The 13,853-nt window shown below is 49.0% G+C and overlaps 1 protein-coding gene across 2 annotated transcripts in view; it reads left to right on the top strand.

Annotated features, from left to right (window-relative positions):
• The first annotated feature begins 919 nt into the window (after window positions 1-919).
• Window positions 920-13,853, top strand: part of azin1b (antizyme inhibitor 1b) — a 38,539-nt gene continuing 25,605 nt past the window's right edge. Inside the window, exons 1-5 of one of the 2 annotated variants that reach the window (XM_065020106.1) lie at window positions 920-1,092; window positions 2,721-2,864; window positions 4,078-4,252; window positions 7,487-7,660; window positions 11,467-11,639. In XM_065020106.1, coding sequence (XP_064876178.1) covers window positions 4,151-4,252; window positions 7,487-7,660; window positions 11,467-11,639 — 449 coding nt within the window. In that variant the 5' untranslated portion in view covers window positions 920-1,092; window positions 2,721-2,864; window positions 4,078-4,150. Of the gene's footprint in view, window positions 1,093-1,599; window positions 1,703-2,720; window positions 2,865-4,077; window positions 4,253-7,486; window positions 7,661-11,466; window positions 11,640-13,853 lie in introns of those variants that run through there. The other variant, XM_065020107.1, reaches the window with a different exon arrangement.

Genomic DNA, 13,853 nt, shown 5'->3' with positions numbered 1-13,853 from the left:
TACACCCCACTGTCACTGTTACAGCCCACTGTTACACCCCAATGTTACACCCCAATGTCACTGTTACACCCCACTGTCACACCCAAATGTTTACAGCTATTGAATATTCCCCGAATCTTGTGACTATGCATAATTCACCCTGTAAATAAACTTGAATTTAAACCATTTCACTCTGTGAGGAGCATAAGCTGGATCTGTGTTTCAAACAGGTGAAAGAAAGAACTTAAAAACATTTCTATATTAATTTAGAACAGTTTGGGAGTTTAGATTAGAGCAGTGGTGCCCAACTCTGGTCCTCGAGTACCCCCCCACAGTAGACATGTAGACATCATCAGGCCTTCAATGAGTTGAATCAGGTACATTTGTCCAGGGCTACAACAGAAATGTGTGCAGCTGTGGGGACAGTAGAACTGGAGTTTGGTACCACTGGATTTGGGTATTTGGGTAGCTGAAATGGGATTCTATAGTGTAGCAGGTAAACTAATATGTTCCTGTTTGATGTACAGTATGTGTGTTTACATGATGTGTGCATTGCACTGACAGAGTGACAGCTGAGCCACATAAAATAATAGGAGATCAGACACAAATAGTCAGCGTTTACTTTTGTCACACACTATGGACAAGTTAATTGGTTTCAATGTGAGAAGCATCTGTTGCTGGTGTTCATAATTATATAAATGATTCAGAATCTTATTCAACAGCAAATGCAAGTAGATTGTCATAACATTCATGAGTGTGAAATAATCTTCCAAACAGTTTTCCCATGATAGTCCCTGTCTGTATATAGTAATATGTTAGCACCAAATATAATGACAATGATTAAACACGCAACAAATCTATTTGATTCGGAAATACATATTTGGCATTTCCTTTAAAAATAGCAAAACGTGATTGGCTAGGGCGAAGCAGACCCCGCCCCTTCTCCAAGTAGCCAAGAGAAACAACGGCCATACATTTACAGAGCTGTCGTCAGCCAAACATATGGCAAAAATAGACCTTGTTCTTTCTTTTTAATGTGGTGTGTACTACATTTTAAAAATTCCGCCGAAAAAGAGAAGACGATTTTCCGAAACATTTTCGCCGTTATCTCACGTAAGTATAAAAAGACTTCGATTGAATTGGTGCTAAGTAAGCTGGCTAGCCAACGCAACATGGCGGGCGGTGTCCTAGCCAGCTAACAGGGCGCTAACTGCTAACTAGCCACAACACGGGCGACCTGCTTTCCTTTCCATCTGGAAATGGCGCTCTCTTGTAAACATTTGCACACATTGTTTACCTGCAGAACAAAATATGGTACTATTTGATAAATGATCGCATTAATGTATTTCACAGTTTTAGTTGGTTGGTAGCTACGTGTATTTGTTAGCGCAATGGCAACAGCGCCGCGTTCTGCATGAAACCAAAGCGACTTCTAACTACTGTCAAATGTTTAAAAACGTTTCGCTGTGTCTCTGGACATTGACAGCCAAATGAATGTTAAGTAGCTACCTAATTACCTCTTAATGTTTATCAGACATCATTCCTTGCTCGTTTGCTGTGTTGTGATAACAAACCAATGACCTGTTAGACTTCTAACGCCCAGAAAGCTCCGGTTCAGACTCTCGCTCCCCAGCTCGTCAAGCGGTATGTCAAAATACGGTCGTTGGTCACAAAATATGGAGTTTCACTGAGCAACTATCTTCATTCACTCCCGTTACGACTGGTATGTACTTAAAAAAAATAATTAGATATAAATAATAATGTACAAACAACCGAGAAAATGTCACTTCCAGGGTTGACTCGTGATTGCCACGCTCAGGTCGGAAGGCTACAGCAGCTGTAGATAATATATATATATTATATTTTCGATTAATTGTTTTAAAAATATATATATATTTAGACGTTTTTTGGAAGTACCTACCGGCCCAACGTGAGTAAATTTAAGATATTTGGTTATCAAATGAACGTATTTTGACAAAACGCTTGCTGAGCTGGTGAGTGGGAGTTTTGGGAGTTAGGTCTAAAGTACAGATACAGGTTCAGACCTAGTTACATTTTCTTCTCTGTGCTTGCTCATATCCTACCCATTCATCATGGTCATCCATGATACTGATTCAAAATACCACCTTTACTGGGAACCAAAGTAACACTTGCTAGATAGTGTTTTGTGTTGCATGGCAGCATATTCTCTCTCATATTTCTTTGCTTGTCAAAGCACATTGATTTAATTATGCAAATAGTATGTTTTATTGATGTGTATCCAACAGCTTTCTGCCTCAATAAATGAATCTTAAACTCCCCAAGAAATGTTTTCCTAAACATAGTTGGTTACAGCGCTCCGGTAAATGAGTACAGAATGCCATGTTTTGACTTTGTCAGTATTTACCTAAACCACCACTGGGTTGAAGCTAAGTACCTAACATATTGATCCTTCCATACACCACTGCGTAGTGGAAAAGTCACTTAACAAATGGTTATTTTAGGGTGCAGAAATATTTCACTCATCATAGCTATGTGTACAGACTTTACCATCAGTATAATCTGTCAATGAATATAATTAGTTTCCAGGTTTATGCAATAGTGACTAGATCTGAACACACTGTACCCTCTATCCAGGCTGTTACGCCTGGCTGACTATGTTAATGACTTGTCTGAGCCTTTAGGCTTTTGAGTCACACATTTCCAGTTTCAACACAAACAATCAGCAACTTTTTAAAATCCTGTACCCGTTCTCCCCACAGGGCTCCCTCTTCTCTTTACAGGGGTATAACTGCTACCCAGAAGGCCTAGGGGCGTCCCTTTACCGGGAGCGCTTTGACTTCAACGCTGAGCCGCCTTGGGATCCTAGCTGATAGCGGGACACGGCCTTCTACAGACTTGTCCATGTAATTTTTATTTTTATTTTTTTTTATTTCACCTTTATTTAACCAGGTAGGCTAGTTGAGAACACCTTTATTTAACCAGGTAGGCTAGTTGAGAACACCTTTATTTAACCAGGTAGGCTAGTTGAGAACACCTTTATTTAACCAGGTAGGCTAGTTGAGAACACCTTTATTTAACCAGGTAGGCTAGTTGAGAACAAGTTCTCATTTGCAACTGCGACCTGGCCAAGATAAAGCATAGCAGTGTGAACAGACAACACAGAGTTACACATGGAGTAAACAATTAACAAGTCAATAACACAGTAGAGAAAAAAAAAAGTCTATATACAATGTGTGCAAAAGGCATGAGGAGGTAGGCGAATAATTACAATTTTGCAGATTAACACTGGAGTGATAAATGATCAGATGGTCATGTACAGGTAGATATTGGTGTAAGCAGAAGCCATTCTGACACTTTCCGTAGGGTGCCTTCAAACTGGACGAACGTATGTGTAAAACGAGCAGGAACACGATGGTGTCCAATAAGAGCAGTGTGTTGTGGGAGGAAGGCCTAGTGGTGTTTCGCTGCGTCAGACAACCAGTTGATGTGTTTTGGTTTGAAGGCACCCTTACAAAGGGGCTTGTTTATGTCAACATGTGATGTAAGCAGCTTTTGGATCAAGCTGACGCCTCTGGAATTAAGGTCAATATGGGAAACATCATACACAGTCCAACCCATGTCTCGGCGAGCATGGTGGAAAATACAATAGATTAATCATCTACTTCAGAAAAACAAAATTCATGTAAAGTAGTTTTTTTTTCGTACTAGCTTCAAAATCAAATCAAATGTATTAATATAGCCCTTCGTACATCAGCTGATATCTCAAAGTGCTGTACAGAAACCCAGCCTAAAACCCCAAACAGCAAACAGTGCAGGTGTAAAAGCACGGTGGCTAGGAAAAACTCCCTAGAAAGGCCAAAACCTAGGAAGAAACCTAGAGAGGAACCAGGCTATGTGGGGTGGCCAGTCCTCTTCTGGCTGTGCCGGGTAGAGATTATAACAGAACATGGCCAAGATGTTCAAATGTTCATAAATGACCAGCATGGTCGAATAATAATAAGGCAGAACAGTTGAAACTGGAGCAGCATGCATGGTTTCTTTAAAGGAGATTTGTAATAATGAAGTTGTTGTCCGCCTACCAGCTACATATGGTTGTCCTCTCTCCGTGTGTTGCAGGACCCACGGCTCAGTCGCGACTTTGACTACTTGACTACTACTTCTTTATGATTGTCTGCCTAATGCGGTTGAGATGAAAGGACTCGCTGACGAACCAAACCACATGATTGAACTCCTGGAGGGAGGAACCACCGTGGAAGATGTCATTGACGGGCATGTTTACGAACAAGCTCTGGTGAGGGAATTGATTTCACACCATTAGAAGAGCTACAAGAACCCTGGTGGAGGATTCATGAAAGCCTTAACAATGTGTAAACCCCCCAAATTCACACGTGTGTGTGTGTGTGTGACTACCGCTTGTCTTTCTGTGTGTGTGTGTGACTAGCGCTAGTCTTTCGGTGTGTGTGTGTGTGTGACTACCGCTAGTCTTTCTGTGTGTGTGTGTGACTACCGCTAGTCTTTCTGTGTGTGTGTTGACTAGCGCTTGTCTTTCGTGTGTGTGTGTGTGACTACCGCTTGTCTTTCGGTGTGTGTGTGTGACTACCGCTTGTCTTTCGGTGTGTGTGTGACTACCGCTTGTCTTTCGGTGTGTGTGTGTGTGACTACCGCTTGTCTTTCGGTGTGTGTGTGTGTGTGACTACCGCTTGTCTTTGTGTGTACCGTGTGTGTGTGTGTGTGACTACCGCTTGTCTTTCGGTGTGTGTGTGTGTGTGACTACCGCTTGTCTTTCGGTGTGTGTGTGTGTGACTACCGCTTGTCTTTCGGTGTGTGTGTGTGTGACTACCGCTTGTCTTTCGGTGTGTGTGTGTGTGACTACCGCTTGTCTTTCGGTGTGTGTGTGTGACTACCGCTCGTCTTTCGGTGTGTGTGTGTGACTACCGCTCGTCTTTCGGTGTGTGTGTGTGACTACCGCTCGTCTTTCGGTGTGTGTGTGTGACTACCGCTCGTCTTTCGGTGTGTGTGTGTGACTACCGCTCGTCTTTCGGTGTGTGTGTGTGTGTGACTACCGCTCGTCTTTCGGTGTGTGTGTGTGTGTGTGACTACCGCTCGTCTTTCGGTGTGTGTGTGACTACCGCTCGTCTTTCGGTGTGTGTGTGACTACCGCTCGTCTTTCTGTGTGTGTGTGTGTGTGTGTGTGTGACTACCGCTTGTCTTTCTGTGTGTGTGTGTGTGTGACTACCGCTTGTCTTTCGGTGTGTGTGTGTGACTACCGCTTGTCTTTCGGTGTGTGTGTGTGTGACTACCGCTTGTCTTTCGGTGTGTGTGTGTGTGACTACCGCTTGTCTTTCGGTGTGTGTGACTACCGCTTGTCTTTTGGTGTGTGTGTGTGTGTGACTACCGCTTGTCTTTCGGTGTGTGTGACTACCGCTTGTCTTTCTGTGTGTGTGTGACTACCGCTTGTCTTTCGGTGTGTGTGTGTGTGTGTGACTACCGCTTGTCTTTCGGTGTGTGTGTGTGTGTGTGACTACCGCTTGTCTTTCGGTGTGTGTGTGTGTGTGTGACTACCGCTTGTCTTTCTGTGTGTGTGTGACTACCGCTTGTCTTTCGGTGTGTGTGTGTGACTACCGCTTGTCTTTCGGTGTGTGTGTGTGTGTGACTACCGCTTGTCTTTCGGTGTGTGTGTGTGTGTGACTACCGCTTGTCTTTCGGTGTGTGTGACTACCGCTTGTCTTTCTGTGTGTGTGTGACTACCGCTTGTCTTTCGGTGTGTGTGTGTGTGTGTGACTACCGCTTGTCTTTCGGTGCGTGACTACCGCTCGTCTTTCGGTGCGTGACTACCGCTCGTCTTTCGGTGCGTGACTACCGCTCGTCTTTCGGTGCGTGACTACCGCTCGTCTTTCGGTGTGTGTGTGTGTGCCTACCGCTCGTCTTTCGGTGTGTGTGTGTGTGTGTGTGTGACTACCGCTCGTCTTTCGGTGTGTGTGTGTGTGACTACCGCTAGTCTTTCGGTGTGTGTGTGTGTGACTACCGCTCGTCTTTCGGTGTGTGTGTGTGACTACCGCTCGTCTTTCGGTGTGTGTGTGACTACCGCTCGTCTTTCGGTGTGTGTGTGACTACCGCTCGTCTTTCGGTATGTGTGTGACTACCGCTCGTCTTTCGGTGTGTGTGTGACTACCGCTCGTCTTTCGGTGTGTGTGTGACTACCGCTCGTCTTTCGGTGTGTGTGTGTGACTACCGCTCGTCTTTCGGTGTGTGTGTGTGTGTGTGTGTGACTACCGCTCGTCTTTCTGTGTGTGTGTGACTACCGCTTGTCTTTCTGTGTGTGTGTGACTACCGCTTGTCTTTCTGTGTGTGTGTGACTACCGCTTGTCTTTCGGTGTGTGTGTGTGTGTGACTACCGCTCGTCTTTCGGTGTGTGACTACCGCTCGTCTTTCGGTGTGTGACTACCGCTCGTCTTTCGGTGTGTGTGTGACTACCGCCCGTCTTTCGGTGTGTGTGTGACTACCGCTCGTCTTTCGGTGTGTGTGTGACTACCGCTCGTCTTTCGGTGTGTGTGTGACTACCGCTCGTCTTTCGGTGTGTGTGTGACTACCGCTCGTCTTTCGGTGTGTGTGTGACTACCGCTCGTCTTTCGGTGTGTGTGTGACTACCGCTCGTCTTTCGGTGTGTGTGTGACTACCGCTCGTCTTTCGGTGTGTGACTACCGCTTGTCTTTCGGTGTGTGTGTGTGACTACCGCTTGTCTTTCGGTGTGTGTGTGTGACTACCGCTCGTCTTTCGGTGTGTGACTACCGCTTGTCTTTCGGTGTGTGACTACCGCTTGTCTTTCGGTGTGTGTGTGTGACTACCGCTCGTCTTTCGGTGTGTGACTACCGCTTGTCTTTCGGTGTGTGTGTGTGACTACCGCTTGTCTTTCTGTGTGTGTGTGACTACCGCTCGTCTTTCTGTGTGTGTGTGACTACCGCTCGTCTTTCTGTGTGTGTGTGACTACCGCTTGTCTTTCTGTGTGTGTGTGACTACCGCTTGTCTTTCTGTGTGTGTGTGACTACCGCTTGTCTTTCGGTGTGTGTGTGTGTGTGTGTGACTACCGCTCGTCTTTCGGTGTGTGACTACCGCTCGTCTTTCGGTGTGTGTGTGTGTGTGACTACCGCTCGTCTTTCTGTGTGTGTGTGTGACTACCGCTCGTCTTTCTGTGGTGTGTGTGTGACTACCGCTCGTCTTTCGGTGTGTGTGACTACCGCTCGTCTTTCGGTGTGTGACTACCGCTCGTCTTTCGGTGTGTGTGTGACTACCGCTCGTCTTTCGGTGTGTGTGACTACCGCTCGTCTTTCGGTGTGTGTGACTACCGCTCGTCTTTCGGTGTGTGTGACTACCGCTCGTCTTTCGGTGTGTGACTACCGCTCGTCTTTCGGTGTGTGTGTGTGTGTGTATATTTATTATATCTAGCGCTTCTTTGTGTGTGTGTATATATGGAGGGAGGAACCACCCTGTGTTTGTGTGTGTAATAACTAGCTCTTGTGTTCCCCAGGCTGAAAAGAGTGTGTTTGTAGTGTCTGACCTTGGGTCCTTGATGAGACAGCATGTCCAGTGGCAGCTCACCATGCCCCAGATCAGGCCCTACTACCAGGTCCAATCCAACAGCAGCCCGGTTGTCATCGAGGTCCTGGCCTCTCTCGGCCTCGGCTTCGTCTGTGCTGACAAGGTGAGTGGTACCTTTTTTTTTAAATTGTATTTTATCACTTTTGTTTTATTAAGACAAATGATAAATCAAGTAACATTAACGGCATTCTTGAATACCTTTTCATTCTGTCGGCTTTCTCTGTGCCAGTGGGAGCACAAACACTAAAGGATAGGTAATAACACATCCGTCACCCTCAACACGGGGGCCCCTCAGGGTTGTGTACTTAGTCCCCTCCTGTACTCCCTGTTCGCCCGTGACTGCACGGCCAGGCAAGACTCCAGCACCATCATTAAGTTTGCCCACGACTCAACGGTGTTACCGACAACGATGAGACAACCTTTTTGGGAGGAGGTCAGCGACCTGGCCGGGTGTTGCCAGGACAACAACCTCCTTCAACAACGTGTTCAAGACCAAAGGAGATGATTGTGGACTAGGAAAAGGAGGGCTGAAAACAACCCCATTCACATCGACGGTGCTGTAGTGGAGTGGGTCGAGAGCTTCAAGTTCCTCGGTGCCCACATCTGGTTGCATCACCGCCTGGTGTGGCAACTGCTCGGTATCTGACCATAAGGCGCAACAGAGGGTAGTGCAAACAGCCCAGTACATCACTGGGGACAAGCTTCCTGCCATCCAGGACCTGTATACCAGGCAGTGTCAGAGGAAAGCCCATAAAATTGTCAACGACTCCAGTCACCCAAGTTCTGGACTGTTTTCTGGATTGTTTTCTCTGCTACCGCACGGCAAGCGGTACCGGAGCACCAAGTCTAGGACCAAACGGCTCGTCAGCAGCTTCTACCCCCAAGCCATTAGACTGCTGAACAATTCATAAAAATCGCCACCAGACAATTTACCCCCTGTATATAGCCTCCACATTGACTCTGTACCGTAACACCCTGTATATAGCCTCCACATTGACTCTGTACCGGTACCCCCTGTATATAGCCTCCACATTGACTCTGTACCGGTACCCCCTGTATATAGCCTCCACATTGACTCTGTACCGGTACCCCCTGTATATAGCCTCCACATTGACTCTGTACCGGTACCCCCTGTATATAGCCTCCACATTGACTCTGTACCGGTACCCCTGTATATAGCCTCCACATTGACTCTGTACTGGTGAGACAACCCCTGTATATAGCCTCCACATTGACTCTGTACAACGTACCCCTGTATATAGCCTCCACATTGACTCTGTACTGGTACCCCTGTATATAGCCTCCACATTGACTCCGGTACCCCATTGACTCTGTACGGTACCCCCTGTATATAGCCTCCACATTGACTCTGTACCGGTACCCCTGTATATAGCCTCCACATTGACTCTGTACTGGTACCCCTGATATAGCCTCTACATTGACTCTGTACTGGTACCCCTGTATATAGCCTCCACATTGACTCTGTCCTGGTACCCCCTGTATATAGCCTCTACATTGACTCTGTACTGGTACACCCTGTATATAGCCTCCACATTGACTCTGTACTGGTACACCCTGTATATAGCCTCCACATTGACTCTGTACTGGTACCCCCTGTATATAGCCTACACATTGACTCTGTACCTGTACCCCCTGTATATAGCCCCCACATTGACTCTGTACCCCCTGTATATAGCCTCTACATTGACTCTGTACTGGTACCCCCTGTATATAGCCTCCACATTGACTCTGTACTGGTACCCCTGTATATAGCCTCCATATTGACTCTGTACCGGTACCCCTGTATATAGCCTCCACATTGACTCTGTACTGGTACCCCTGTATATAGCCTCCACATTGACTCTGTACTGGTACCCCCTGTATATAGCCTCCACATTGACTCTGTACCGGTACCCCCTGTATATAGCCTCCACATTGACTCTGTACCGGTACCCCTGCATATAGCCTCCACATTGACTCTGTACCGGTACCCCTGTATATAGCCTCCACATTGACTCTACTGGTACCCCTGTATATAACCTCCACATTGACTCTGTACTGGTACCCCTGTATATAGCCCCCACATTGACTCTGTACCCCCTGTATATAGCCTCTACATTGACTCTGTACTGGTACCCCCTGTATATAGCCTCCACATTGACTCTGTACTGGTACCCCCTGTATATAGCCTCCACATTGACTCTGTACCGTAATACCCTGTATATAGCCTCCACATTGACTCTGTACCGGTACTCCCTGTATATAACCTCCACATTGACTCAGTACCGGTACTCCCTGTATATAACCTCCACATTGACTCAGTACCGGTACTCCCTGTATATAGCCTCCACATTGACTCAGTACCGGTACATCCTGTATATAGCCTCCACATTGACTCAGTACCGGTACCCCCTGTATATAGCCTCCACATTGACTCTGTACCGGTACCCCCTGTATATAGCCTCCACATTGACTCTGTACCGGTACTCCCTGTATATAACCTCCACATTGACTCTGTACCGGTACATCCTGTATATAGCCTCCACATTGACTCAGTACCGGTACCCCCTGTATATAGCCTCCACATTGACTCTGTACCGGTACCCCTGTATATAGCCTCCACATTGACTCTGTACCGGTACCCCTGTATATAGCCTCCACATTGACTCTGTACTGGTACCCCTGTATATAACCTCCACATTGACTCTGTACTGGTACTCCCTGTATATAACCTCCACATTGACTCTGTACTGGTACTCCCTGTATATAACCTCCACATTGACTCTGTACTGGTACCCCCTGTATATAACCTCCACATTGACTCTGTACCGGTACTCCCTGTATATAGCCTCCACATTGACTCTGTACCGGTACTCCCTGTATATAACCTCCACATTGACTCTGTACCGGTACCCCTGTATATAGCCTCCACATTGACTCTGTACCGGTACTCCCTGTATATAACCTCCACATTGACTCTGTACCGGTACCCCCTGTATATAGCCTCTACATTGACTCTGTACCGGTACTCCCTGTATATAACCTCCACATTGACTCTGTACCGGTACTCCCTGTATATAACCTCCACATTGACTCTGTACCGGTACTCCCTGTATATAGCCTCCACATTGACTCAGTACCGGTACTCCCTGTATATAACCTCCACATTGACTCTGTACCGGTACCCCCTGTATATAACCTCCACATTGACTCTGTACCGGTACTCCCTGTATATAGCCTCTACATTGACTCAGTACCGGTACTCCCTGTATATAGCCTCCACATTGACTCAGTACCGGTACCCCCTGTATATAGCCTCCACATTGACTCTGTACTGGTACTCCCTGTATATAGCCTCTACATTGACTCAGTACTGGTACTCCCTGTATATAGCCTCCACATTGACTCTACTGGTACCCCCTGTATATAGCCTCCACATTGACTCTGTACCAGTACCCCCTGTATATAGCCTCCACATTGACTCTGTACCGGTACCCCCTGTATATAGCCTCCACATTGACTCAGTACCGGTACCCCCTGTATATAGCCTCCACATTGACTCTGTACCGGTACTCCCTGTATATAACCTCCACATTGACTCTGTACCGGTACTCCCTGTATATAGCCTCCACATTGACTCTGTACCGGTACTCCCTGTATATAACCTCCACATTGACTCTGTACCGGTACCCCCTGTATATAGCCTCCACATTGACTCTGTACCGGTACCCCCTGCATATAGCCTCCACATTGACTCTGTAAATAAGCACGTCGTGGTTAGGTCTACACCGGTTGTTTTTCGACTCGTGACGAATAACATTTTATTTTAACTACACCGGGAACCGTTTCCTAAAGTGGAACCTGTGTGTCCTGTGTTCTAACGTATGTGTCTATGATGTGTTGTCTCAGGCTGAAGTCAGTCTGGTGTTGGACCACGGCGTGCCCCCTGACAACATCATCTTCTCTGGAGTTTGCAAACAGCTGTCCCACATCAAACACGCAGCCAAGAATGGCGTCGACCTCTTGGTGTGCGACAGCGAGACGGAACTCTACAAGATAGCCCGTTCTCACCCCAGAGCCAGGTAGGAGCCCGTTCTCACCCCAGAGCCAGGTAGGTGCCCGTTCTCACCCCAGAGCCAGGTAGGTGCCCGTTCTCACCCCAGAGCCAGGTAGGTGCCCGTTCTCACCCCAGAGCCAGGTAGGTGCCCGTTCTCACCCCAGAGCCAGGTAGGTGCCTGTTCTCACCCCAGAGCCAGGTAGGTGCCCGTTCTCACCCCAGAGCCAGGTAGGTGCCCGTTCTCACCCCAGAGCCAGGTAGGTGCCCGTTTTCTCACCCCAGAGCCAGGTAGGTGCCCTTTTTATTTTATTTTCTCACCCCAGAGCCAGGTAGGTGCCCGTTCTCACCCCAGAGCCAGGTAGGTGCCCGTTCTCACCCCAGAGCCAGGTAGGTGCCCGTTCTCACCCCAGAGCCAGGTAGGTGCCCGCGCGGACCAGAGTCTAAAAGGCAATTGCACATCTAGGTGTTTCTTGGTTTATAGTTAACTGGGAAAAGTTGAAGTAATTCAAAAGGAAAAAAAGATCCTTCACACTTTTTATTTTATTTATCAGTATCACATACTGAAATGACCGTGTCAGGGCTCTGTGAACTATGGGCGAGAGGACCGTGTCGGGGCTCTGTGAACTATGGGCGAGAGGACCGTGTCGGGGCTCTGTGAACTATGGGCGAGAGGACCGTGTCGGGGCTCTGTGAACTATGGGCGAGAGGACCGTGTCGGGGCTCTGTGAACTATGGGCGAGAGGACCGTGTCGGGGCTCTGTGAACTATGGGCGAGAGGACCGTGTCGGGGCTCTGTGAACTATGGGCGAGAGGACCGTGTCGGGGCTCTGTGAACTATGGGCGAGAGGACCGTGTCGGGGCTCTGTGAACTATGGGCGAGAGGACCGTGTCGGGGCTCTGTGAACTATGGGTGAGAGGACCGTGTCGGGGCTCTGAACTATGGGCGAGAGGACCGTGTCGGGTCTCTGTGAACTATGGGCGAGAGGACCGTGTCGGGGCTCTGAACTATGGGCGAGAGGACCGTGTCGGGTCTCTGTGAACTAGGGGCGAGAGGACCGTGTCGGGGCTCTGTGAACTATGGGCGAGAGGACCGTGTCGGGTCTCTGTGAACTATGGGCGAGAGGACCGTGTCGGGTCTCTGTGAACTAGGGGCGAGAGGACCGTGTCGGGTCTCTGTGAACTAGGGGCGAGAGGACCGTGTCGGGGCTCTGAACTAGGGGCGAGAGGACCGTGTCGGGGCTCTGTGAACTATGGGCGAGAGGACCGTGTCGGGGCTCTGTGAACTATGGGCGAGAGGACCGTGTCGGGGCTCTGAACTATGGGCGAGAGGACCGTGTCGGGGCTCTGTGAACTATGGGCGAGAGGACCGTGTCGGGGCTCTGTGAACTATGGGCGAGAGGACCGTGTCGGGGCTCTGTGAACTATGGGCGAGAGGACCGTGTCGGGGCTCTGTGAACTATGGGCGAGAGGACCGTGTCGGGTCTCTGTGAACTATGGGCGAGAGGACCGTGTCGGGGCTCTGAACTATGGGCGAGAGGACCGTGTCGGGGCTCTGTGAACTATGGGCGAGAGGACCGTGTCGGGGCTCTGTGAACTATGGGCGAGAGGACCGTGTCGGGGCTCTGTGAACTATGGGCGAGAGGACCGTGTCGGGGCTCTGTGAACTATGGGCGAGAGGACCGTGTCGGGGCTCTGTGAACTATGGGCGAGAGGACCGTGTCGGGGCTCTGTGAACTATGGGCGAGAGGACCGTGTCGGGGCTCTGTGAACTATGGGCGAGAGGACCGTGTCGGGGCTCTGTGAACTATGGGCGAGAGGACCGTGTCGGGGCTCTGTGAACTATGGGCGAGAGGACCGTGTCGGGGCTCTGTGAACTATGGGCGAGAGGACCGTGTCGGGGCTCTGTGAACTATGGGCGAGAGGACCGTGTCGGGGCTCTGTGAACTATGGGCGAGAGGACCGTGTCGGGGCTCTGTGAACTATGGGCGAGAGGACCGTGTCGGGGCTCTGTGAACTATGGGCGAGAGGACCGTGTCGGGGCTCTGTGAACTATGGGCGAGAGGACCGTGTCGGGGCTCTGTGAACTATGGGCGAGAGGACCGTGTCGGGGCTCTGTGAACTATGGGCGAGAGGACCGTGTCGGGGCTCTCTGAACTATGGGCGAGAGGACCGTGTCGGGGCTCTCTGAACTATGGGCGAGAGGACCGTGTCGGGGCTCTGTGAACTATGGGAGAAACCA

The sequence above is a fragment of the Oncorhynchus nerka genome, linkage group LG7 (assembly GCF_034236695.1).
Source record: "Oncorhynchus nerka isolate Pitt River linkage group LG7, Oner_Uvic_2.0, whole genome shotgun sequence".
Taxonomy (NCBI): domain Eukaryota; kingdom Metazoa; phylum Chordata; class Actinopteri; order Salmoniformes; family Salmonidae; genus Oncorhynchus; species Oncorhynchus nerka.
The sequence above is the reverse complement of the archived record's forward strand: the minus strand, read 5'-3'. Positions and strand labels throughout refer to the sequence as shown.